This window comes from Varanus komodoensis, unplaced genomic scaffold (assembly GCF_004798865.1).
Source record: "Varanus komodoensis strain SLA01 unplaced genomic scaffold, ASM479886v1 scaffold61, whole genome shotgun sequence".
NCBI lineage: Eukaryota > Metazoa > Chordata > Lepidosauria > Squamata > Varanidae > Varanus > Varanus komodoensis.
The window spans coordinates 3,262,800-3,289,551 of NW_025336236.1; the positions used below are offsets into that span (position 1 = coordinate 3,262,800).

General features: G+C 37.7%; 1 protein-coding gene across 2 annotated transcripts in view; it reads right to left on the minus strand.

The window, feature by feature from the left end:
• The window catches only part of CNOT2 (CCR4-NOT transcription complex subunit 2), a 58,759-nt gene that overhangs the window by 14,800 nt on the left and 17,207 nt on the right, over positions 1-26,752 (minus strand). For both annotated transcript variants that reach the window (XM_044449812.1, XM_044449811.1), the window contains exons 2-7: positions 15,751-15,873; positions 12,589-12,655; positions 9,274-9,421; positions 8,437-8,619; positions 4,936-5,015; positions 3,827-3,952 (exon numbers count right to left, since the gene is read on the minus strand). In XM_044449812.1, coding sequence (XP_044305747.1) covers positions 3,827-3,952; positions 4,936-5,015; positions 8,437-8,619; positions 9,274-9,421; positions 12,589-12,655; positions 15,751-15,873 — 727 coding nt within the window. The remainder of the gene's footprint in view (positions 1-3,826; positions 3,953-4,935; positions 5,016-8,436; positions 8,620-9,273; positions 9,422-12,588; positions 12,656-15,750; positions 15,874-26,752) is intronic.

Below are 26,752 nucleotides of genomic sequence, written 5' to 3' on the forward strand. Positions count from 1 at the left end.
TTGCTGTCCAGCTAGTTCGTATGCTAGTTTCACAGTCTGAACAAGCCACAATGAACAATCCAAGTCTTTAAGAAGGGATTAGATAGTCTTTTCTTTTCCCCCCATGCTGTCACTGTTATGTGCCATCAAGTCGTCTTGGGCTTCCGGTGACTCTCTGAATGAATGCCCTCCAAATGTTTTGCCCTTCGCAACCCTGCTCTGCTCTTGTAAACTCAAGGCTGTGGCTTCCTTTACGGAGTCAATCCATCTTATATTTGGTGTTCCTCTTCTTTTTCCACCTTCAACTTTCCCTAGCATAATTGTCTTCTCCAGTGAGTCTTGCTTATTCATGATGTGCTGAAAGTACAACAGTTTTAGTTTTGTCATTACTGCTTCTAGGGAAAAGTTCTGGATTATTTTTATCTAAGACCTACTTATTTATCTTTCAACCAGTCCAGGGTATTCCGAAAGTTCTCTTCCTGATACACCTTCTGAATGCATCCATTTTCTTCCTGTCAGCTTTATTCACTGTCCAGCTTTCACACCCATACACAGTGACTGGGAATGCAACACTGTGGATAATCTTATCATGATCAGTGTTTCTTCCTCCAAGCACTATCGGTCTGATCAGAGTTTCGTTGCTTACATGATAATCACTGTTACATATGAGTTTCTGAGCATACACAATGTGAAGTGTTAAACACTTTCTACCATTCATTTTCTAAGGCTCTCTTTAAGAACCCTTCCGTGTTTCAAAAAAAGGGTTTGTGAAAACAGGTACACCTCTTCTTTTCCCATATGCCCCAACTGGGCTTTCCTTCAGTGATGACAGCAAGTGACTGGGTCTACAACTCCAGGTGGCAGGGGTTCTCCATCAGACAGACTTCCCATTTCAATTACTCCTCCCTCAGGTTGTGGCTCCTCAACGTTCCCACAGCCAGGTTGACTGGTCTCCTCACCTGCCCTTGGGCTAGTCTCCCCCGCTGCTACCTCTCATTGAGTCTCAGGACCCTGAAGAACAGCTGAAAGCCTGAGCCATTTCAAAAACAGTCTCATCCTCAAAATCAGAATCTAAATCATCAGCATAATCAGCACAGGGAATACCCCATGAGCATGCCTTAAATTTGACAGGACACACATGCACAACAGATCTTGGCCTTAGCCAATGAGCTGCCTTGATGGTATTTTCTAGTTTCTTCATTGCTACCCTTGCAATGCTCCGTGTTCTTCTAATTTCTTGGCTGCAGATAATTAATGATGGAACCAAGGTCTGCAAAATCTTTCATAATGTCAGTTTCTTTGTTGTTGACAGTAAATTCTTCTGTAGTTGTGATTTTTTTTAAATATGCACCTGCATTCCTGTTTTTGCACTTTCTTCCTTCACTTTCATCAGGAGTCTTTTCAATTAATGGATGCTTTCCACCAGTAATATAGTTATCATCTGCATATCTTAAACTATTGATGTGTCTGCCAATTTTCACTCTTTCCTTGGACCCTAATCTAGCTTTCCTTTTAATATTGAACAGATAGGGAGATAAAACACATCTTTGTCTGATGCTTTGGCGTATATGAAACCATTCTGTTTCTCCACATTCTGTTCTAACAGTAGCTTCTATGATACAGGACAATCAATTACCAGGCACACCCACTTCTTTCAGGACCATCCATAGCTTCTCATGATCCATACAGTCAATGGTTTTGCTGTAGTATGAAAAGCACAGAACAATCTTCTGAAATTCTTCTTTTTCTTTGTGTGTTCATTGGTGGTCTTACCCCCACCCCCGGGGTCTTTTTTGCCAACAAGACAGTCAAGAAACTCCCTGGAGTTGGAGGGTAGGTATGGACCTCATGTGCAGCCTGATCAGATGTGGAATGCCTCAATGTCATCAATAAAAACTATGCAGGTTGTGGGGAGGTAAGTTTGCATGAGACATAGTTTTCTGAGTCACAGCTGCTTCCAATGCCTTCTTCCATGAAACAGCCTTCAGTTTATTTAACCGATCTTGTTGTACTTCTTTTGTAAATGCCTGGGAATGAGAGCAGGTATTGATAATACCTCCTAAGCAGAAGGTCACACTTACTGGACAGGACTTCAAAACCATATGGTCTCAGGCCATGTGAGATAACAATGGAAAGAAATAAAGAATTTTAAAGAAGCTCAACAAATTGCAGCCCAGTGGACAAGAACTTCCTTGAAACTATCACAATGGGGGTCAAAAAGGAACTGAGGGATTTGCAGAACCAAGTGGATCATGAACAATGGAACCAATTACCTTGAGATGTTGTGGGCTCTCCCACACTAGAGACATTTAAGATGGAACTGGACAGCCATCTGACAAAGATGGTTTAACTTTATGTTCTGCACTAAGCAGGGAGTTGGACCTGATGGCCTTCTGATCCCTTCCAATTCTACTATTCTATGAACATTAGACACTAGGAGAGCACACCATCCCCCCAAAATATTTGTCAGTTATAGAAGCTTCCAAGTAAGACGTCTGCACAGGAACAGAGCCAATATGTGTGATGCACAGAGACCATGAAGAAGAAACTGATGATCTTGATACACTTTACATCAGTGTAAAGTGTATTAAGCTGCTTTAAAAAATTCCATTAACAAAGGCTTCCACTTGCAAACAAATACTGAAAGAAGAAATTAATACCAAAAAACAAACTCAGAACACAGTGCATATCTGCAACAAAAGTCAATTTTAGAATTGTTGACGTGGTTCTAAAATTGAAATAGTTTTGAATATTCAGTGTTTGGTGATACAGTTCGCCGGGTTGTGTGAGACTAGGTACTATGTTGACTGTGTGAACTGAGTCACTGACTGATTCCTCGTATATTACTGTTTTTTAAAACAAGTCAATGTTCTTAACACTATAAAGCGGGGGGCAGGGGAAAAGACACAGCGCATTTTTTCTTTAAAAAGTAAAATAAAATAGAAATTAGCAGCAAGCTGTTTAAAAACCATCAACTATATTATTAAAACAACTATATTATTTTAAAAGATTTATATATGTAAATTTATGTACTTAAATATAAGTTATATTTATAAGTTATATAAATAGGTTGAATTTCCTAACTATATATTATAGAGTATCCAGATAATCTGTTACACAACAAACCATTGTAATGGCTTATAGTGGCTAAGTGCAAGAGAAAAAATGTAAGGGTTTAAGTGGTAAATCTGACTGTAGATACCCTCTAGACAAAATGCTTTGATCTTTATTTCACAAAAGTAGGCCAAGCCATTCAACATATGAAGTATGTAATTACAGGACTAAAGAGCAGCATTCTTTTCCACAAAAATGGAAAGTATCAGAGACTACATCTTTGCTCACAAATATATATAAAAATACAATAAACTACTAACACTACAGATTATTGTGCAAGTGGTATATACAGATGGGGGGCAGAAGAGGCTGAAAAACTGACAGCTGCTTCTTTCAACTATTATAACATAAAGCCATTCTTCATTTTAAAAATGCACCAATTTTGTTTTTCAGTTAGTAATGGCATTTATACATCACTTTCAACTTGTCAAGTATTTTACATTATTTAATTCCTTAAATGTTTAACTGCTTTCACTGTGAGCAAGTATCATTTACTATAGATATTCTAGAATCATTAAAAGAAAGTGTAGCCTTAAAGATGCTATAAAGTCTTTAGACAGAATAAAATAATGTTAAACTATTTTTCTACAAGAACCTCAATGGTTTCTGAAGTAAAGCAGAACTGTGTCCAGCTGAATGTGGGAAAAAATCTTTTCTTTTCAAATGATCTTAGTGCCTTGCAATGATAAAGGAGTTTTCTGAAAAGCATGACATTTAAGTGATACAAACTCACCATAGGGTGCCCTTCCAGCTAAAGGGTTTATTAATGGAGTTGGGTTCCCACTTCCTTCCCTTCTGTTTCTGTCTGCTAGTGCTGGAAAATCTGAAAGGTCCAATCCTGTCACATTTTCACTGCCATCTAAAACAAAATATATCCAATTTATAATTCTTTCCTATTTACATAAATCAATTAGTAACTTTCTAACACCAGGATATTCATGTACTGGTGCTGCAACCATAGGAAAATACAGATCTCAAAGTGGAGTGACCAAATAAAAGATGATCTCAAAAGCTCAATAGAATATGAGTTTTATAGTGCTTAGCCAAAGTTCAATGGGCTTCCCAGTTCAAAATACACAGAACTGTAGCAATAGCTATATAGTAAAATAATATGCTAATTCTTTATTTTATCCATTTAATTTTATCCATTTAATACCACCGAATAGCTGAAGCTCTATAGACATCACTTGAGAATTGCACGCACAAAACAAGTTATTGTAGCTATAGTCAGCTGACAAGAAAAAAGCTTTAAAAACTCAGGTACATTTATACCAGTGGTTCACAGTCTGTCAACCACTCAGATGATATGTCTCTACTGCTGCCATTATTTATATTTTTCTCCTAATGGTCTGGTGCGAAAAGTCCCAGTAAATAATCCAGCCATAGTTCAACACATTCTAGAGGAAACAGCATTGAAAAATGAGACAGCATGCTGCCATTACTCAGCACACGCAGCTGAGTTCCAAGAAAACCAACAGTAGTTTGCAAACAAAAAACATTTTAAGAAAAACCCAAACCTTGAACCATTTGCTGTTTAGATATGGTCTTCTGTAAATGGAAGGGCTCCTTCCTTCCATGGAAGATGTTTCTTTCAGTGGAAAGTGAGGAGGTGTTTCCCAATTTTCTCTATCACCTTACAACAGCAGCATTACTTCCTACATGGACAGGTAACCCAACCCTCCAAACAAAAATGCTCCAGGGAAATTGGCCAAACCCATACGCTGCTAGCTGGAGTGAATCATGGATGTAACCTCATTCCTATATAATTTTGCAATATTAAAGTATGCACAAAACATGCTTCCAATTAAGTCTCTACAGAGTGCAAATTTAAAGTAGGCTTACCTGTTCCATTAAAAATGTTACTTGATAAAGAATTGTTCATTCCAAATGCCTGATTCCTGTTCATTCCAAATCCAGACATACTGACATAAACAAAAATGGGGTGTGAGAGAAGAAAAGGGAACATAATATATTTAGATCAGCTTATTTTGACCTGTGAGAGATGGAAGAAAATAACACATGACCAGAACCCCACTTCAATTATTTTCCTTTTTATATGCTCACTCCATGCTGATTTGCACATAGCAGAATAATGTAATTATTGCCTGGCTTGATAACAGAACTAATGAGTCTGAATAAATATCCCAAATTTTTAAATTAAAAACCCCTTTGCATCTTAAACTACGTTAGTCTTAATCACTGAGTATGTTACCTGTCAGTTGTGACTAACACATTGACTAAAACAGGTAGATCACTAATTGGTCCTAGCTGGAAAACTAAGATTTTTTTTTTTAAACTGGAAAAAACCTATGTTTTTAAGATGGTAGGAACCTGTACTGGCAATCCACTTTGAACACTTAAGAAACGATCTGTTGTACAAACTAGGACTCCACAAAGTGATTCAGTCCATAATACCAATCTAAGAAAACTTCAAAAATCTAAACCCTCCAACAGTAGATAATTGCACAGCATCGTTACATAAAAATCAAGATGTTAAAGGATTAGCTGGTAGCAGTTTTCCATGAACATTTGTATAATTTAAAAAACTGATTAAATCTTGCACTAAAAAAATGCCAAGGAACAAAAAGAAAACAAAAAGAAAAGCATCTGACACATTTAGTGGTGAGTATATTCCAAGGTTGCTTTGTTTGGAACAAATCCTATAATGAAAAATGTTAGGCTGCCACTGCTGATTAAAAAACCCTCCCTGATAGTACAAGGTGTAAAGTGCAGCTCTGATGATATGCAAAGCACAGTCATCTCAGCAAGCCCTCAAAACAACAGAGGAAATACAAAACCTCCCCAGGAAGTAGTGAGATAACATATAATACTGAAAACAAATCAGTATGTGATTAAAAAAATAATGAAGGTATCTTAGTTATTTCAGACTTGAGGCACACTCATAAGCATAAAACTATTTTAATACTCGTCTCTCTTCCTCTTTCTCCTTTTCACCAACTGTTTATCTTTCCATTTAACAACTTCTGCATTTATACTCCAAGCAGTCTGCCATTTGGTTTAGCTGTACCATCTGTCATTTGGGAGAGGCCACAGCTAGTATAACAGGAATGCTATTAACTTGTTCTGTGTAACAGATCAGATGCAGCAAGAAATGAGTTTTATTATGTTCTTTGGAAACGGATATTTGATATTCAGATTCACAAATCAGGTTTCTTTTAAGTGAAAGACAGGTTGCTTACCTGTAACTGTCATTCAGGTGGTCATCTGTGCAGACTTTTGCACTTGCACAGAACCTATTGTCGGAAAACTTGAGTATTCAGTTTAGGCAGAAGCACCTCCTCTTCCTGATTTCCAGGAAGCATGGGGAGGGGCTCCCACCCATCCACTTTGTTCCTAAGGAGATTGCCATGAATTTCTGGACCAAGGGGAAGGAGAAGAAGAAGGAAGTTCCAGCCCAATCCGAGCCCAAGTGTCTATGGAAAGTAGGGGAACATCTGTTGGAAGGACAACAGCAAGGGGGACTGGAGGGTGAGTTGTATGAATGCACAGAAGACTACTGAAAGAATGGCAGTTGCAGGTAAGCAACCTGCCTTTCTTCTTCATGGTCTCTGTGCATCACACATATGGGTGACTAGCTAGCTTACCGTGTGAAAGATGGAAGGTGCTGCAAAATGGAAGAGAGGGGACAGCAAATTTACACTGTTATACAAGCTGTATACTCACTACTTTACACTGTAGCAAAGTGTCATTTCTTCAGGGTTGTCACATGAAAAGATATAATATTTACAAAATGTGAGGGGTGTACTCACTTCTGTGATATACTGTATACTCTCCCCAACAGACCATCCAAGCAGTGCCCCTCTATGTCAACAGGAGCAGGGTATCCTCGCTGAGATGTCCCCTTCAGCAATTCCACAATAACAAAGTTCAGCCTCTGGTGTTGGAGGAGGAATGTGACATCCCTCTCCAGCACCCAATGTGTGGACTCAACCTTCCTCGAAGTGCTAAGACAGCAGGGGACTTCCAGAACTGCTTCACAGTCTGGAGCAGGACTGGTAGGAAGGGGGGTGACCACTGGTGTCAAGCCCTCCAAGTCCAAGGGGTCGAAGACTGGGTTAGCAACCTGGTCCCTCTATTGTTCAGTCTCTAGTCCCAGGCTGGTGATCATCCTAAGCACCTGCCTCTCTCCTCCAAAGGAGATGCTGGGTCCCAGCCGAACACCACAGCATTGAGGAATGGTTCTGATGGGCACAATGAGATCACCAAGTCGAAGATATAGCGATGCATGTGTGGAGATTTTTTTTAAAAAGACAGAGTGAAAACAGGTTTTTAAAAATAAGGAACAAAGGGAATTTCCAATCTAGGCACAATGGCAGTTGAAAAGGAACTAAGGGGATGGGTGAGAGCCCCTCCCCATGCTTCCTTAGAACAGGAAGGGGAGGGGCTTCCACCCAAAATGAACACTTAGCTATAGAAGCTTCCTGACAAAAGGCTCTGTGCAGACAGAAATGCCCATATTGTATAATACGCAGGAATGACAAAGAAGAACAGAATGTAACCCTGAGAAACAGGAGTAAGCAATCCAATCATATTTTGCCTATTCCAATTTCTTCCATATAATAGTTTGGAATATTTTTTATTGCTTGACAGAAAAATTAATGTTTTAACATCAGTCTTTATTTAAAATATATTTTATATATAATGCACAGGATGTCTGTAATCCTCTATATTCAGAGTCTTACAGGTGTCCTGATTTATTTATTTATTTTATTTACTAAAGTTTTTCTATCCTGTTCCCTACAGAACGTCTCAGAACAGATTTAAATTGTGCCTTTATGGTAGTCTGACTTAGCATTCTAACTTATTTGGGTGATGCACAACACATATGAAATATAATATAAAAAATAAAAACACAACAGAACAATGTAGCATCAAGGTAAAACCAGTAGCAAATCACAGAATTATTCAAAGACATAAAATCAAACTAAAACTAGCAGCTGAAAACACCCAAGTTCTTGAAATGCCTGCAAAAGTGCAAAGATCTTCCCATAAATTCAGTGCCAGGGGAGCCTCTCTGGAGAGAATACTCCACAAGCAGGGTACCACCTCTGAAAAGGCCTTCTCTCATAGCCACACACCCTTTTTCATATGGCTGGAGCCACAGGCAATGATCTTAATGTCTAGGGAGGCATATAAGGCAGGCAAAATGCCTTCAGTGTAATAGTCTCAATCCTTAAAGGGCTTTAAAGGTCAAAGGGGCACTTTGAACTGGTCCATGAAATGTACTGGCAGTCAATGCAGATGCAGAAGTACTGATAAAAAGCAACAGTAAAAAGCAAAGTACATCATGGCAAATAGTTAGCAGTACTGATTCCAATTTACCTGTTCACAGTAAAAGGTTGTCGAGAGGGTTGTTGCTTTGGCATACAGATTATGCTGGGTGAGCTTCGGTTAGGGCTGCCTAATCCTGAACTGCTCATGCTGTTTGTCCTGCTGGGAATTCCAATGCCCTGACCGACCTGGGAGTGGTTCATCATATTCCTAGGATTCATAGGCAAAATACCCCTGAAAAAAGATAATCCAAAAAATAATGTTCAGCATATTATCATCTACAATCTGTCAAAGCCTAATCTTAGAAGCAGTTCAGATACACAGCAGAGTTTTCATAATTGCTCCAAAAGAAATTGGCTGCGTTATACTGCCTTGTATATACAGTAAGCCCTTATTTATAGATAAGTTCATCTACCTTAACATGCAACAACTCCTTAAGTTTATTTCAGATACAGGTCTTTTACAGTTCTGTCAAGCCCAGTTCTTAAAAATGAAATTAGCAGCAGTCATGACTGCTTTCCATAAAGGGCACATGCTGATGTCAAAAAACAAGATGATTTGTCAGACCAAATTAAGAAATTTGTTCTAATTATATTTAAATTTGGAAATAAGCACTTTACAGTTAAACCGCAACATCTGTACTACCGGTAACAGCGCTCCTACCATATCTCCTTGAACAGCTGTGTACCTTACAGTATTTTAAGATGAGTATTATTTTCTGTAGGTAAGAATCAATATTATATCAGAAACTGCCCCCCAAGCTCCCTTAGGTACAACTAGTGATGATGAAAGTTAACGTGTTTTCTTTTTAGGGTACCAGGAATGCAAATCAATGTAAAGTTCAAAACAATGCAACATACCTGGAAAAGTCTTACTGTCAATACATACCTGCTTGGAGATGGAGGCGTGTGAAGTGACATTGTTGGTACCCCTGTTGTTGGCGTTACGTGGCTTGGTAACTGAGTGCCTTGTGATAAGCTGCGATTTAACTGAGGGGTGTTGTTGCTCATTCCCCTCATTGGAAGGCCTAGTGCACCTGTTGAAAAAAACAATCAGAAGAGTGAGAGTGTACAGAACAAGCATATTTTGTGAGGGTAGGAATTCACTCTGATCTGATATCCAAAATGTATTTAAGAAATATATAGGAGCATTTAGGATGATGTTCTTCAGCAACAAAAATGAACAGGTCATCTTAGATCTGATTTCATAAAAAATTAACTTGCTCATTTTTTTCAGGCTAAAATTTTATCAACATTTCAAGAAAAGAGGGCTTTTATAAGAGTTCTATATATTAAATATATAATATCATTTGTCTCACTTTGATTTATTTAAGAAACTTAGCAATTTAAAAATGACATCTCCAAGAAGAATTCAGACCAAAACCAATGCAAAAGATACATTATAAGTCAATTTGAACAGAATTTGCTTATTAAAAAAGGTGGTATTTTGAAAGGCACAGCACAAATCTTCATTTTCAGTGGGCAAGTCCACAAACGTGAGGAAGAAAAATAAGATACCGTAGTGTTTTATCTTGTCCTGCACATTCTGGTTCCATGCTTCCAAATTACCATAATTACAATCACAATGCACAGTATGTCGTATCATTCAAAATCAGCACTAGCAAAGGAGCAAGGTCACTTTACAAACCAGCCTACAAATCCAGAACAAACCACAGGTTCCAGAAAGGTTTCTGAACCCTCCTTCTCTCACTAGCTTCAGATAACATGACAAACCATGTCTGACAATGGTAATTATGGTAATACACTCACATCTACAGGACAGAAAAATAAGCTACAGTGAATTGTTTTCTTTCCCCAATCGTGCAAATCCAGACTTATCACCAATACTGTTGCTTCCATAACTACCTAGGTCTAAAGTTAAGTACTTAAGCTATTAAGTACTGGTATATACTGACAGTAGCGGCTGTAGTCAATTGTCACTCTTCACTAGCAAAATAAACACCATGTCTGGAATGAATTCCCCCTTCTTGTTATAGCCCCATAAATCAGCTCTGATGGGTTGCAGATTCTTCAGAGTAGATTAGGGGAAGTGAGATACAAGGAAGGAGGAGTGGATTCATCCATTATGTAAGCAGAACTCCATTTGTACATCGCTGGATACAGCACCACTGAACTACCTAAATTGGACTTCAGAGTAAAACATATAGGATCAGGCTACACATAACTAAATGTGCTTTAGCTAGAAGCACATGCACATCTATTTAATGAAATCCACACCCACATCAAAAGCAAACTTTTCAAAAGTCAAATGAATGTATGTGTTTAAGAAAATGTGGGATTTACCAGTTTTTTATTCTTCATATAGCTTAGATTTAAGAAGAATAAAAAAGAAGTCAAGACCTTGTGCATCTGTTCATGCAACTTTGTTACAATTATCAACTTGGAAATTCTGCAACATGTATGTTAGCATTGAAAGTACTGATTACCTGGAATAATAAAGTCAATTAAAACTCACTACATATATGCCTTTCTGTTTTGCAACAGTGAACTCTTGAAAGATTGGTAAAGATCTTTAAAAGGCATACCAGTATCCATCTCCCTGAACAAGTAGGGAACTTGGGCAATAATATTGCCTACAGGGACCAATTTATCCATGTACTTCTGGACTTCAGCCTCCCCAACAGCTCCCCATGTAGCTGCTAGGGCTCTGATTATCCATTGCTGTAGGAAGCTCTGGAAGCTCATGTGCCAAAACCATCATTTCCACCTGAATGGGCTGGCTAAACTTCCTACTGCTCGCCTATCCTACTAACTTTTCACAGCCCTGGGAAGAAGAAAGGTAGCTGTTTCTGCTACAAATGCAAATATGTTCTCCTGCCCATGAACACAGGAAAAAGATCCTGGTTGGTTGTGCTTAGTGTTGCTAACATTATGAAGATTAGTGTTGCTAATATTAGCATAATTAGGGTTTGGGAGAACCCTATGATGCCTTAGTTTTAAGGACTGAGAGAATGAAACCAATAATATTGAAAGCAATTTTGATTACATTATTTCGGCACTGTTCTATAAGGAAGAGAAGTATTAGCCACGCTATTTCATGTTTGAGAGTGTTTGTTGTAGGCAGTGAGAAACTTGCTGATGTTCACCTGCTGAAGTTGATAGGAACTCCTTCAGGGTCAAAGAAGTCATGTTTGCCTAGCTTCACTTGTCTTTCCTGCTGATAGTTTAAGTTTGGCCTAGATCTGTCAATAATCCTGACCAATCATATCTGGACAAAAATAGTATGATAAACACATCCTAAGGGACATTATCCTCCCTAAAAACCCACATTTTCTGAACACTCTAGTGATGGCTATTAATTTTACTGGAAAAGGAAAATTAAAAGGAAAAAATCTACTACATATGATGTCCATAGCCCATTGCAAAAGATTACACTCTTGTATTCTCTGAAAATCTTAGTATTAGATAGTAAGTAGAAGGGGTGGCCACCAAAATAATTCCCCCTTCCCCCCACTTTTTGCAGCTTTAAAAAATCTAATATATTCATTCTGGTGCTGTAATAGCAAAACATTTTTTGTCAAATGTCACATCTGCTCCTTGGGCAGCACAATCCATTGTGGCTGCTTGTGACCTTCCAAACTCAAAAGGATTATGAGTGTCCTAGTCACCTTGGCGCTTCTTTTGGCAAAACACTTGGATAGCTGATTTTGGCCATCTAAGTATTTTGACTCAGCGTGTGAGGAGACATGGGTGAAACACTGTCAGTATACTATTCTGGCAGAGCCTTTCTCCTTCCTCCCCACACCTCAGACTACCCCCAAAATGCCATCTTTGAACATGCTCTTTCATTCCAACCTTGGAGAGACTTCCTGAGACCAAAGCTGGGATTCTGAATTCTTCTATGGCTGCCAAGACAATATGAAGTGGTATGTTAAACTAAAAATATTGTGGCTCATCCATAGTACAAGGAGCAGCAACCTAATGTTAAGTATCTGGTGCTATGCTAGTACAATTTGCAAAAAAAACTTCATTTCCTAAAAAGTAACATTTAAACCTATACCCTTTCGTTATGTTCCAGAAAACAAAAGTTATACCTTAAGACAAAGAGAATAAAGATATGCTGAAATCATACTGATAAAAAAGAGAAAGCTACACCTAACCACAACAGTTTTGAAATAACTTTCAAGTGCACACACTCACCACCACTATTGAATGGGCCTATTATAATAAATAGAATTCTTACTTTGTTGCCCGTATAAACTTGCCCCAAACTGAGACAGCTGACCTGATGTTGATGGTGATGCCAGCATCTATAAATTTTGAAATGGACAGTCAGTAAAGTGTAGGATAATAAAATCTTTCTACAATATTAACCTATAAAAATCCAGCTATAAATTCCATTGCATTCTTCCGTTGGAATAAAGCTGAAAATAATGTTTATCAATACAGTATTATAAGCATTCTTATGACAGGAACAGGAAATTGAAGAGCCCTTCTGTTTATGGGTATATACATAGGTTCCCAATTCTGGCAATAGCTAGGTGAACACTAGCATCAAAAGGAAAAATCATTTAACAAATTCTTTAGGACAGTCTTCCTAATCTGGTGTTACCCAGCTGTATTGGCTTGCAGATGCAAACTACCCAGAGAGCTTTGGCAATTGAACAGAATAGAAATGTAATTAAAAAAATTCATTCCCATCATTCCCAGCCAGGATGAGAGTTTCCACACCCAATTTCTAGAGGGCACCATGTTGGAGAAAGCCGACTCAGACCAAGAAGCTTTGAACAAGGCAACCTGACTTTAAAATATCAAGGGCAATAACTCCTCAATATGACATTCACAGTGCAAATGATACACAATTTATCAGTAATCAAGTTTTCCTAATATCCAAGCCATCATCTAGTCAATCATAGGTCTCTTCTATTCTTATGTTAACCTCATATTAGCAATTGCAAAACATTGTTTTAAGAGGCTGGATAGGTAAATCCATTTATTGCTGATGAAACATTAACAAGAACAAATTAAATTATTTCCTAATATCCAAGATGGTCAACCCACAAAACAAATTATTAGACCATTGCATGTTTATTATTACACATCTGCACTATTATGCAAACATATTGTATGCACACATTATAATTTGTTTTCATTAACTGTACCAATAATGAACCAAAATACACACAGAGACCTGTGTGTATACCATGTTAATTCCTTGGTTGTATAACACTGGAATTGTCAGAGCCAAGTGGTAGAAAGTTAGCATGGTGCTTCCTGCATGTTCATTCTTATCACTTTCAATCAACAAACTAGGCTGTTATTTTGATATCTGAATCCAGAATTCTGGTTGTTTCGGAGTTCAATTATCAACAATTATCTCAACAACAAGCCATGGACAATTCTGGGTTCTTTCACCTGTATACAACCCAGAATCCTAGGTTTCAACATGAGAATAACAACCCAGGGCTGTTGACTGAAAGTGAATTGATGAGCGCACATTGCTGTTGCTCAGCCCTGAGAATTCCAGTGGTAAGCAACACAGGAATTGTGCTGAGAAAATGAGATTACTGGGAAATTATCAAATTCACCAAGTTTCATTAGCCAAGTTCCAAGCTGTATGAGCTATTCTGTTTTGGACTGCAGGTTAAAGCTGATCTGAACAAAGCTCCTCAATATATAAAAGTTCCCTGTATATAGGAAACTAGATGTTTTAGCTTAGTGTATGCACAGATAGATAGGGATATAGATTCAATTACAGAAATCCTGTGCTTGTATAGCTGATATGGTAACAACCTAAGAACAGGTTTACCATCTCACTGAAAACTAGATCATTGTCTGCAAATCTGGTCTCTTGCAAGTACCTAATATGAGAAGCCTTTACAAAATGAGAAAGACACTCATTTTATTTTCTTTCAAGTCACAGGTATCCAAATAAGTAAGTATGTATGGTAGTGAACCTGAATTATGTGCAATGCTAATCAACTACCTAGCAGCTTGTGAGCAAAAAACTTCCAAGACATAAATAGTAGTTTTGTCTACCAGATTGTCTGAATACTGTAACATCTGGGATTATTCCTAGTTTACAAGTTAGTGCAACACATCAATCAATAGCCTGGTTTGCATGTCATGACAAGCAATCATTGCTTTCCCCCAATGTGGGCTTATGTTGTTCAAACCCAGACATGTATATCAGCACAGCTTGCTATCTGTCAGATGTCTGGATTCAGGCAACCATTTGTGGTGAAAAAACACCACAGAGTTCCATGGAAAGAGCAGCAACAGAAGGGGCTGCTACAGCTATTCTGTTTCTGCAACCCACAACTTCCTAGCAACACACACATATCATTACTTAGTTTGTTGCTACTGGCTGAGCACTGTTCCCATCACCTATTTACTTTCTGAAATGGAGAAAGTGGGTAAATGTACAGAGGGGGGAAGCAGGGAAGCACAGTGTAAGTGTGCATTTTAATTTTTTAAAAATCCAGCTTGCTGGATTGGCTAGGAAGTATTAAAAAGATGAAGGTACTATCAGGCTGAGGAAACAGGATAATCAACTTCAGAACCTCAATGAAGAGGATTTGCTTGTGGTGGCTGCAACAATACATGACAAGAGCCAGTAGACAGAGGGAGCAGGCTAAAAATTACAAAACTAGTCAAGGTTTGTGATCATCTATTGGACAAAATATGGTAACTTACTAACAATGATGGCACCATCTACACTGCTTATCATGACATGCAAACTAATCCATTGTGAAGATGCAGAAATTACTGGACCAACCAAAGCAAATGCTCTATTATGATTCTAAATAGGTCCATCTAATGTTTTTGATGAATCCATAGAGAACTGATCTAGCAATGGTAATTGGTCAGTGACTGTCAGCAATGTGGGGGCCCTATATTTAGATGGAACACATCTCTATCCTTGATATGCTGGAAACATGGAGGCGGGTGTCACCTTCATGTTTTGTGTTAGCTTGAGGAGGTACACAGGTGTGGTACAAGAAATGCCTGCCAGTTTTTAGCCCCTAGTTGAAAGATACATACTGGCTTGTGTCCTTATGACACAAATGTAGAGCTGAAAACTCCTCAAGCACTTAACTACTTTTGCAATTAAACATGTGGTATTGGCTCCTGGGAAAGTATTCTCCTATCCTGCACAAGATAATGCCTAAACTTTGACACGGAATATTAAACATGTTAATGCTAGCTCCTGTGAATTTCAACTATTTCTAGCTAATGTTTAAATTTCATAAGACCTCGAGCTTTCCAATCAGCCTATCCTATCTGTATTTGTGTGTATATGCATGTGTGCACGCATGCAAGTTCTTCAGTCTTGCTTCCAAAATCAGGTTTTTCGGTAGGTTAAACAACAAAAGGTAAAAAAAAAGTATTCACAAAAGCTTACATCTTTTTCTGATCGATGTGGGAACATCGAAGACTGGCTGTAGTACATGTTTTCATCATGGTAGTCACTGTCGACCCCCTCTACAAACTTCTTTCTTGAAGCACCAAACATGCTGTTTGTCACCTAGATCATAAGAATATGGGATTATTCTCTATACACAGTTAATTGTAAGGCAATAAAAGCAAAGCATTTCCTTAGCTTACAGATGTGCTTAAAAGACACACAGGCATTTTTCTGACATAACAGTAGTTTATGGGGCTTTTCTTTCATAATTTATTATGGAAATGTGATTTGCCTCCCCTCTGCCCCAGTATGGCCATGAGAAACTGAGATGCTTTCCTTTCCACTTTCAGTAATCCACAGCTACTCTCATTCTGGTTTCCTGTGAATAAGCAAGCTTGGGGTTTATGCTGTGTGATCATTTATTCTTAGCTTTTCCTCCCAGGAGCTGATTAAACAAGAGATGAACAAGCTAGAGTTACTAATTCTAGCCAAAAGAACCAACAGGAAGCAACACAATATTTGTTTATTTTATTAGATCTATATTCTGCCTTTTTCTTTTTAAGAACTCAAGGCAGCTTACATCATTCTCCTGCTGCTCTCAATCTTATCCCCCCAAAACAACCCTGTGAGGTAGGCTGAGCAGGAAGTCTGTGACTGGCCCAAAGTCACCCAGATGGCCTACGTCCTACTTCCCTGCCCTTAACCATTAAAAGTCACTGGTTCCCTAACATGAATTGGTATACTTGCTCATTCACAGAGAGCCAGCATTTTAAAAGTTTCTAATTGTGATGTCAAACTGGACCTTAATGTCCAAACCCAAACAAGCTGATGTTACTTTTAATTCTGGTTTAGGAAAACTGGCCAATTTCAGACTATGGCTTATGACTGTAGTTTCTTTCTCCAAGCTACAATTAAGACTAATTACAGTTCCAGTTTCAAACATAAACAATAGAACACAGTTACACTGAAAACTAAAATAATAGCTTCAAATCTCTTCAGGGTTGCACCAGAGTAAAGGGGTGGGGAAATACACAAGTCCAGGCTCATGAATGTAATGTCATTAAAGTTATATTTAAACCATTTCTACATGCATATCAAAAATGGAGAAATGGCTGAGTCTAGTATTATGCACAGCTTCTCACAAAACAACACTCTATGTTTACCACATAACCCAATTCTCTGGCTATGCTTTTCTAATACTTTTAAAAATATATAATACATTTATGAGTATCTATTAAACATTTAGATAGCCTTGCTAAAAGTGCTATTGTATGGATTTTATGTTTTACATATTTTAAACTGCTGAAATGTACATTGTTCAGAGAACTTAAATTACTGAGTGATCTATAAAGAACATGTATAAAGAACTCAGTTACCTGCAGGCTATCATAACAACCCTATGAGGTAGGTGATCATTATAACTACTTTTTTGATGGCAAATAAAATAAATAAATTCAAAGCCTTACTTAGTTATGGCATTCTTAACACTTTACCAAAAGATGATTTGCTTTATTTATTTCATTTTGATGTTGCCCAATGACTGAGGCTCTCTGCAACCGAGCAGAGTCAAGACAATGTGAGAAACCAGGTCAGATGAGTGATGACCACATTAGGGCAGCTTCTTTTGTACTCATTCACTAATGACATTTAGTTCAGTAAAAGTTGCTGCTTATTAACAGCTTGTTTTATACAAAATCATATCCCAGCTTCTCCCAAGTAGCTCCCAGTTAGCTACTGTTCCCACTTCAGCAGCGGGATATACCACTGAACAAATCTCTTAAGAATGCAATTATCACCTATGAAATGGAAAGCCCTATCTAACAGGGTAAAGTGATGATGAACAGAGAAATCCTTTATGGCTGCTGCTTCTAACAAGGATGAAGAACAGGGACAACCAAACTAACTGTCTTTCAATGTTATATAGATTTTGTAGTTAACCATTAGCTCTTTTCAGATATTAAGGATGCAAGCTGGTGAATGTTAAGGCAGAAAAAGAAAAAAAATCTGTCTAAACATGCATAGGATTGTACCCTAAGATGGAAAGAGGTGGGATGGAGAACCATGTGTACCCACGAACTATGTGATCATCAGGAGGTCTAGAATTCTATTAAATGGCAATCTCATAAATTAGCCCTGGTCTAGTACTGCTTATGGGTTCGGGTTCACATAGATGACTCAACTAAAGGCTCACATTTGTGTGACTTCTGGTGCATTCATTACTTTCTGGCCTCCTGGTTAACAAGGCCAAATAACTCCTATGCAAACATATGCTGAAAGGCATGTATGCCTATAAACTTTTCCAAAAAAAAAAAAAAAAGAACTGTAGAGTCTCAAGAAAATTGTGTGCCTTTTTAGACAGCTTAACAACCTTATATGCCAGGAGAAATTTTCCATTAGTTGCATAATGAAACTAGTTATAAATTAAGAGATACCTCTGTAAGAATGTGACCAGAGTTACAACTGCCAAAGGAAACAAGATTCAGTAACTATAACAAATTTGCACTGAATAATGTTCCTAAAATAATTTGTATGGTACCTTTGTGGATTACAAAAATTAATATAGAATAATACATGATCAGGAACCTTTATTTATTTATTTATTTATTTATTATTTATTTATTTATTTATTTATTTATTTATTTATTTAGAAAATTTCTATGCCGCCCCAGTCACCGAAGCCTCAGGGCGGCTCACAAAACATCAATTAAAATATAATACATTAAAAATATAAAACAAATTAGCAATATAAAATAAGTCACCCTGCCAAAGAATAAAATAAGCAAATAATATTAGCAATTAAAATGACGTTTGAACAAAAAGGTCTTCGCCTGGCGCTGAAAAAAAAATAACGACGGCGCCACGCAGACCTCTCTGGGGAGCGCATTCCATAGACTGGGTGCCACTGCAGAGAAGGCCCTCCTCCGAGTACCTACCCTCCTAATTTCCTTCATGGAGGGTTCCCGGAGAAGGGCCTCTCCCGCAGATCTCAGGGGGTGGGCGGGCATATAGGGACGTAAGCGCTCCTTCAGGTAGCCAGGACCCATATTTTGCCATCCTTTGAATATTTACTCAAAAGTAAACATCAATGGGACTTATTCCCAGATAAGTATGCAAAGGATTTTGCCATTAGAAATCTAAGAAATCTGTTACAAAACTTTAATTTGTTCTCCCTGAAAAACAGTGTGAACGTCTATATTTTAAGCTCAGGTATCCTCTGAGATTCCCCAGAAGGCCATGCCCTTTTCTTGGCTCCAATGAGTTTTTCCATACCATCTGGAGGTTTTTTGACATTTACATGGTTCTTCCTACTTCCCCCCACTTCCTTCCTAGAGGGTTAAAATACCTGTCCTAAGGCTTAGTGACTAGTTGGAATAATATCCAGGTATATTGTCCCCACTCCTCCTGCCTTTGGCCCCAACCCCTTTGCGTTCATCTCTCATCCATCACTTGAATACAACTCCAGAGGGTTTGTCCAAAATTGAATTTCGCTCTCAGGCTGAAAGAAGTTTAATAATCTTGTAAAACTTGGGCCAATTTTATGTAAAGAGCACCTTGATAAATGTTGTTAATCAAGACAGACACTTTGGTTATCACTTAAGAAAAACTGCATAAAGATTTATTATCACTTTATTGAACTTTTCCTGTTAAAGAGCATCTATTTATATATTTCTTCTAAAACGGGTTCTAAATACAAGGCATTTTTGTCTACTTCTAGCTTCTTTAAATCAATCACATGAAGTGATTCCACATCTGCATTAACCAAGGAACCAATGAAAGTCCACTATTTCTTCTGAGTAGAGGTGCCCTACTCTGTCCAAAAGAGATGCATAATTCTGGACCACTTTATCATTTCATGCATTTTGCATGAGAGCTCTATGAAACATTTTTGTTAAGCTAAATTGTCTTTACCTTCCTAACCTCAGTCTCAAAGATCCAAGAGTGTTTTTCTTTCAGGAAAAATTAGTTCTAGACTCCTGAAATGTTCTGTACTCTTTTGGGACTGCTTTGGGGTTTTTATAACCCCCCCTCAAAAACCCTATACATCTAAGATCATTTTCTATTCACAAAACTATATCTTCCTTTATAGCAAAGACAAAATATCAGATGGTTCTTTCACCATATGAAACAACTGTACAATAATAAGTATTCCAGCCAATGGCAGCTACTGCCAACAAGTGCACGTTTTGAAATAACGAATGATTTAAAGACATGTAACAGAAGCTTCTCAAAAGTAAAAAGAGGTACAGGAAAACATAACTGCTGTTCTTGGGAAATCTATTTCTGACTCTCAACCACTTGTTTAAGCACTTTTGTTATCTTATTTTTCATCACAATTATTACTTTCATGTGCCCTCCCACAAAGAAAACAATAATGGAATCATAAGTTTCTCTTAGTAGCAATGGAAAATTCTAACATAAGTAACCTTCCCCCATGACTCAAGAGAATGGGTTTATGTTACCAAGTATAGGTGTATATATATAGCCATGGGGATGTGGTAACAGAAGTTAAGTTACAATTGGAATTTTTGTAACATAATAGGATTAGACATGCTCAATTCACCCATATATTTTTTGGCAAATCTGGGAACACTAGGAGAAAGTTGTCATAAGAAGCAGTAGTTTATCAGACCAGGCAAAACCATAGCTTCAGATAAGTGTAAACCTATAGCTACACATCCATACAATTTAAGTTTCTCATTGCTTAAGCTTTGCAGCAAAGCAAGGGTGTTGAACCTCTTTCAGTCAAAAGTTAAAGAATTTCTTTGGGGCTGTATTACAGTGATAAGTGAGACCAATGACAACACAGACAAGACCCAAAACAAAAGCGTATTTTACTTCAGAGATGCACAGATTGCATTTCACAAGACTACCTAATCCAGCTAGTGGAGCCTCTCATGATTCCTCCAGTGGGTGGGACTTAGGCTCTAAGCCTTAACACCTGGAGGAACCTGAGATAAGAAATGATAACAGGACTGTGGGCTGTGCACCTCACTTGGTCTGTGCCAGGAAGAACGGTTCCTTTCCTTGGCATAGCCCAAGTAACTTCACCTGGCATCCAGAAAAGGGCCAAGAGCCATATGAAGCCAGAGGCCCAACTGGTAACTACTCCTTCCAGCAGTGGCTGACTCCCTTTGTGGAAGGAAGCACAGAAAGCAAATAAATAAGGGCACTGGGGTACAGCCCCCCCCCAACATACCAGCCAGCATGCAGTGGGCCTGGTGATGGGAAATCCACCCTAACATAAAACACTTCTACACACCTATAAGAATTACCGCCAGTAACTAAGCCTGAGAAGCATTTCAACCTTTTTTTTAATGAAAAATTAGGAAATTATTGGCAACAGAAAGAATGGTGCATGGTCTTCTGAGGAACCCTCAAAGGATTCTATATGGGTCCTATATGATGACCCCAGCCATGGGCTTCAGGTTTGGTACCCCTGCCTTAAAGTCATATATGATATGCCTCATCTTTGAAGATATTTAATCAAAATCTTATCTGATAAATCATGGAGGAAAAGTCAGGAAGGGCTTGAAAAAATTCTGCAGATTTCCATATTCCTATTTATTTCAGACATCTAACAATGTTGTCTTTACCATCATTCCCTAAGTCTGCTCAGGGCGTGTGCCTAAAAGTAGGATGCACAAAAATTGGGTGCTTACTCTTAGAAACCAGAAATATCCCTCCTCCACTTGAAACCCTGGAGATCTCCTCCCACTGCGGCTTTGTACTACTTTACTTTTTAAAAATGCATCTACACACTTCTTTGAAAGCACACTCTTAGAAAACCCTTAAATGAAAACCATTAAAATAAGGCCTCGAAATATTCCAGTTATTGTGGCACATGGTGTGACACCTACCTAGATGATACAGGTATAACAAAGTACATACAAAAGCAGTTTCACTCAAGTATGTAGAACTCTATGTATTTAGGACTTGAAAGCTGCAATTCAATACCCACCTACCCCAGTGAACTTAATAGGATTTACTTCTACATAGTCATGTATAGGATTACATTACAACAGTCAAAATCCTTAAGACTGAGCAAGTTTTTCACTGCAATACATGCCAATAGAAATACTGGGCTTTCATCCACATCCTGAAAAAATATACATGCAGCACTCAGGACTTCATGTTCAAAATGTTTTGAAAAGCTTAAAAAACTATTCTTCTGGGGTAGGAAAGAAGGGACAGAGGGATTGCACACTAACCCTTTTCTGAAAAGCAACAAAGATGCATTTGCAGGTGCTGGGTCAGTGGGGTGAACTACACGTGCAGTTACCTTGCAAGCTATATGCATAAGTAAACTTGCTTCTGCGTATTTCATTTGCATAACATCATCAGCATTAGCACATGGCAATTCCCTCAGACCCAATATTGTTTAGGAGCAACATCCAAACAGCACCATAGATTGATCACTCTGACACTGAGGCAAATTATGGTTCACCTCAAACCAAATACACAAGAGCTGGAGTCTCCTGCAGGCTCATTCACAAAGTGCCATGCCATAGCCTTTGAATCCCAAGCTGGATTAGGCTCTGAGTATATCAGGCTCACACAAGCATATTAGGCAGAAGTATAGAAGTCAAACACATCATCTGTGTTTCCTCAAAAGATTATCCTCCCTTCCTTAGTCCCATTCTCTTCCCCCAACCACTGATCATGTGGTAGTTTACTAGCATTTGTACAGTTTTTGCTCATTCCCCATTGGTATCTCTCTCCTACAGTTCAGTTACCAGTAGTAATAGCTCTAAACTACAATATGCTGGTATTTTTGTTTAGCTCTGTCTTCAACCTTGCCCACCACTGGAATGTGGTCCTTCAGAGGTTTTCATTAAGTGAATTCAGCCCTCAGACTAAAAGAGGTTCTGTATCCCTTAGTTTAGAGAGAGAGATTCTCCTTTTTATATATCTGATGCAGTTTTATGACTAAGCAATGTTGTTCATCGTGAAATTACTCCCAGGTATTCCAAAACTAAAACACCTTTAAAAGGAGGACAATGTAATGTTCCCCTGAATCACTGCAGAGTTACCCGTTGCATCTCATATAAAAGCACAAATTTTAAGTTAATTGTGCAATATTTTCAAACTAATTTTAAGATAAAATAAAAAAAATAATCAGCAATAGCACAGCTATCAAAAAAATCTGTGTTTGGAAAAAAGTTATTTTAATGACACTAAAGCCATGATGAAAAACCCATGGCTGAATTTAATTCTGTCTGTCCTGCTCTGGCATTCTTTGCCTGCTGAGTGAGAGGCAAAGTACACATTTAGCCTAATTTGTATTTCTGAAAACTGACCTAGTTTGGGGGGAGAAACTGACTCCTTCCCTGTGGATTCAAGGAGCACAGAGTGCCTTGAAAGTTCAGGCTCATGCTTTGAAAAAGCAGCTCTGGTCACAACTCTAGTAGCCACTGACTAGGTAGGTAAGGAGTAAAGATGTAGAATTGTAGATTATTCATTTCCTCAAACCTCTTGTAAGATGACTGAGGGAAAGCACCAAGTGGTTTTTAATGCAGCGAAAAGATAAAAGGAGATGGACATCTACAAAATTATGAATGTTATAGAAAAGTCAGAGGGATTATTCTCACTCACTCATAAAATTAGCATAATTAATGTGATGTATGAAAATAATGAAAGGGATTCTTGCTGATTTATAATGCACTGATAGTAGCTACAGAGAAGATTCCATGTTCCTGTAACTCCCTCTTTCCTGAATAAATAGGTACCCCCATAAATCTGTTGTCCTGCTGAGAAAACAGAGCAAAATGGGGTGATCTCACCTACTTTTGGTTCTGGTACCACCCACCTCCAGATGAAGCTCCTTGCTGACATTAATCATGGGTTACCAAGCCCTGCACAGTCAAAAGGTTCCATACCCCTGCACTATAGGGTCAATACACTGATAAATATAGGTGGTTCTAGCTAATTTATCAAGAATTCAAAAGAAAATCATTATACAGCTAATATTAAAATGAATTCACACAAAGCTTAACAAATTGCCAAATAGGCCCCCAAAGAGGCTTACAAGTGTAAAACTATTAAAATAATGTTAAAAGATTCTTAAGATAAGTATTATAATTTTTATCAATAAATATGACTTACTAAAACTGCAAAGTAGCACAGCACAAATGCAAGATTATCAAATCTGCATTAAAATCAGCAACATATTAGAAGTGCCCCTGCCTTTTATAGCCCTAATCTTTAAAAGCACAATTTCTGTTTGAGCATCTTATTTTTCTCCCAATTATTCAAAAATAAAAATTAAAAACCTTCTCCTACAAGCACACACAATCTAAAATTACCACGGTATATACAGTTTTAAGAAGTTTAACAATCATAAAAATCCCTGCACACTTTACAAATTCACTTTATTCTGAACTCCATTTATTTAGCAGTGAAATATTATATTTACCATTCATGTACAATGACTTAAGCTCTTCCTTGGAAAACCTAACACACACCAGGAAAATATCTACCTACCTAAAAACTGTACTTTTGCCCATTAATTTTTTTGTGTCTGCTGAAGCAAGCAAGCTTTGATGGATTTTTCCTGTAAATGAAGTAGATTATATTATTAGAAAAGTTGTGTGAATTGTTAGCAGTAGCAAATACAATAGGTTTTACTTTGCTATAAAGTTTTAAAAAACATACTAAAAAGGCAAAGGCAAAGTCTAATTTCTTCATTAGTTAAAGTAACTCATGAACATTACAGTTACCATTACTTGAAAAATAAAAATGAAACGTGGCACAATAACATGTACAGCATGTACAACTTTGTTGATGGTCAAGTATTCTAATACATAAGTTTTACATGGTTAAAAAGGGTATCCAACATTAGCCACATGTCTTTACCTAATTGCTCAAACAGTATTTTATTTTTTAAAAGTAACATTATTTGAGAATGTCATAATATGGATTATCGGATCAGACCAAAAGTCCAGAACTCTGTCTGCAACATTTTCCAACTAAAAGTCATTAGAAAGTTCAGAGGTAAGTCATGCTGGAGATAATTTTCCCTGTGCCTTTTTGTAACCATCTAGTACACCAAGCAACACCGAGGAATTCCACTTTTATTGTAATAGAAAATAGACACCAATACATTAAACCACATGAGTTTTAGATCTCTTCTGTACAGTCAGGGCCATCTGTGATCCTATTATGATATACCCTTCCCTACATGTGTCACTGAAAAGCCCTTGCCAGGCCTACTGATCCATGCACATGAAGCAATCGAACTCCTCTCCAGTGTTTCATGGTCCAATTACATTATATTTATTTAGAAACAGTATTTATTGGCTGCTTTTCCAATAAAATGTTACATTCAGCATTAGCATTCTAGCTCCACATGTCCTTGGGGCAGTTGATGTAAGGAGGTAGCAGTGCACATGACTGGACCAGCACACAAGGAGGAAAAGAGTTTAACTGTTCACCCCCACACAGATCACAGATCACACAGAAAGGGCAGCAGCAACCACAAGTGAGTAAGTAATATTTGAAATGGCACTTAGGTTGCAACTGTCAATAAATCATTTCATCAGCAAACTATGTGTTATGGAAGGGAAAACAGATTACTATTACCTAAATGTATTACTTATTTGCAATAAGTTTCACTGCATGATTCAAAACACTAATATTTGGAGAGAGAATAATCTCCATACTAATTCTCTCAGTGTAAACTTCTATCAAGACCCATTTCCTTCAGCCATTTTTTTTCTAAACTAGAACACATCAACCTCGAAAGCTTTCCCCTATAAGGGATACAGTCTTAATTGTCTCACTGTTTCAGCTGCTCTTGTCTGACTCTGTTATTTCATTTTTAAGAAAGAATGATGGTATACAATATCCTAAATGTGAGTACACCATATACCAAATATAAGTAGTCTAGCATAATGGCCCCTGGCTGTTAATTATGTTGCCTGCAGCAGATAGGAATTTTATTCTTAAACATTTGGAAGGGACTAAGATGCATATTCTTGCCACAGATATAACCCAGGAAGGTACTTGCTTCATTCCATCCTATTACTTTATAATGCCTAACAATTAATCTGCCTTTTCACTGCAGTAGTAAACAACACTTTCAAGTGAGCTTTCTACTGTGTCACAAGATCTCAATCCTGGGTCGTCACAATCAATTCAGAATCTGTCAATTTAATATAAGGTTGTAACATTTTCATTTAACATGCATTGTTGTGTGCATGCACTTACGTTGATTCTTATCTACGGATCTGGGAATGCCCCCATCCCATTCTGGAGAAATGCTCTTGAGAATTTTCACAAGCTATTTAGGATTTTACTGAATATTTTGTTGTCATCTGCAAACCTGGCTACTTCACTTTTCACTCATGGCCCTGATCAATGTATGAATAAGTTATATTGGGCAAGTCTGAATAGTTTCTTGGGGAAATGCTTAAATTCTATCCCAAATAATGCTTCCCATCTATGTTTTTGTGTTTTCTTAAAAAGAGCTAGCTCTAGCCCATGTTTCAAAGCAGAAATGGCCTCTAACCCTTATGAACCATAAAAGAGCTCCACCATGGTCTTTTCAGAAAATGTTTGTAAGCCTTAGAAGGCAGCACATAGTATTAATGCAACTGTAATGAACTAAGGCTGTAATAAGGCACTTTACCAGACCTTTACAGGACAGCAAAATGGAACTAGTCAACACTGTCTTATTAGCAAAATGGAACTAATCAGCCTGAACTTAGACATAAACTGGAGAGGGGAGAACAGAATCAGAACATTTATTCTCTTTACCAAAGCTCTGGAGAAGAAATGGAAACAAACTACTAGAAGAGTATATTGCCTACATGTAGCTTGGAAATTTGCAGTATCCTCAGAGCAACGAAACTTTCCAAAAGACAAGTAAATGGTATATGTATGTTCAAAAACTTAAGAAGTAATACTTTTTAAATTAACTAAAAAGCACAATAACACTCAGTGGTTTCTTCCTGTAAAGGACAAAGTGTTTCTTCAATGAAGATACGCCCTGAATAGTTTC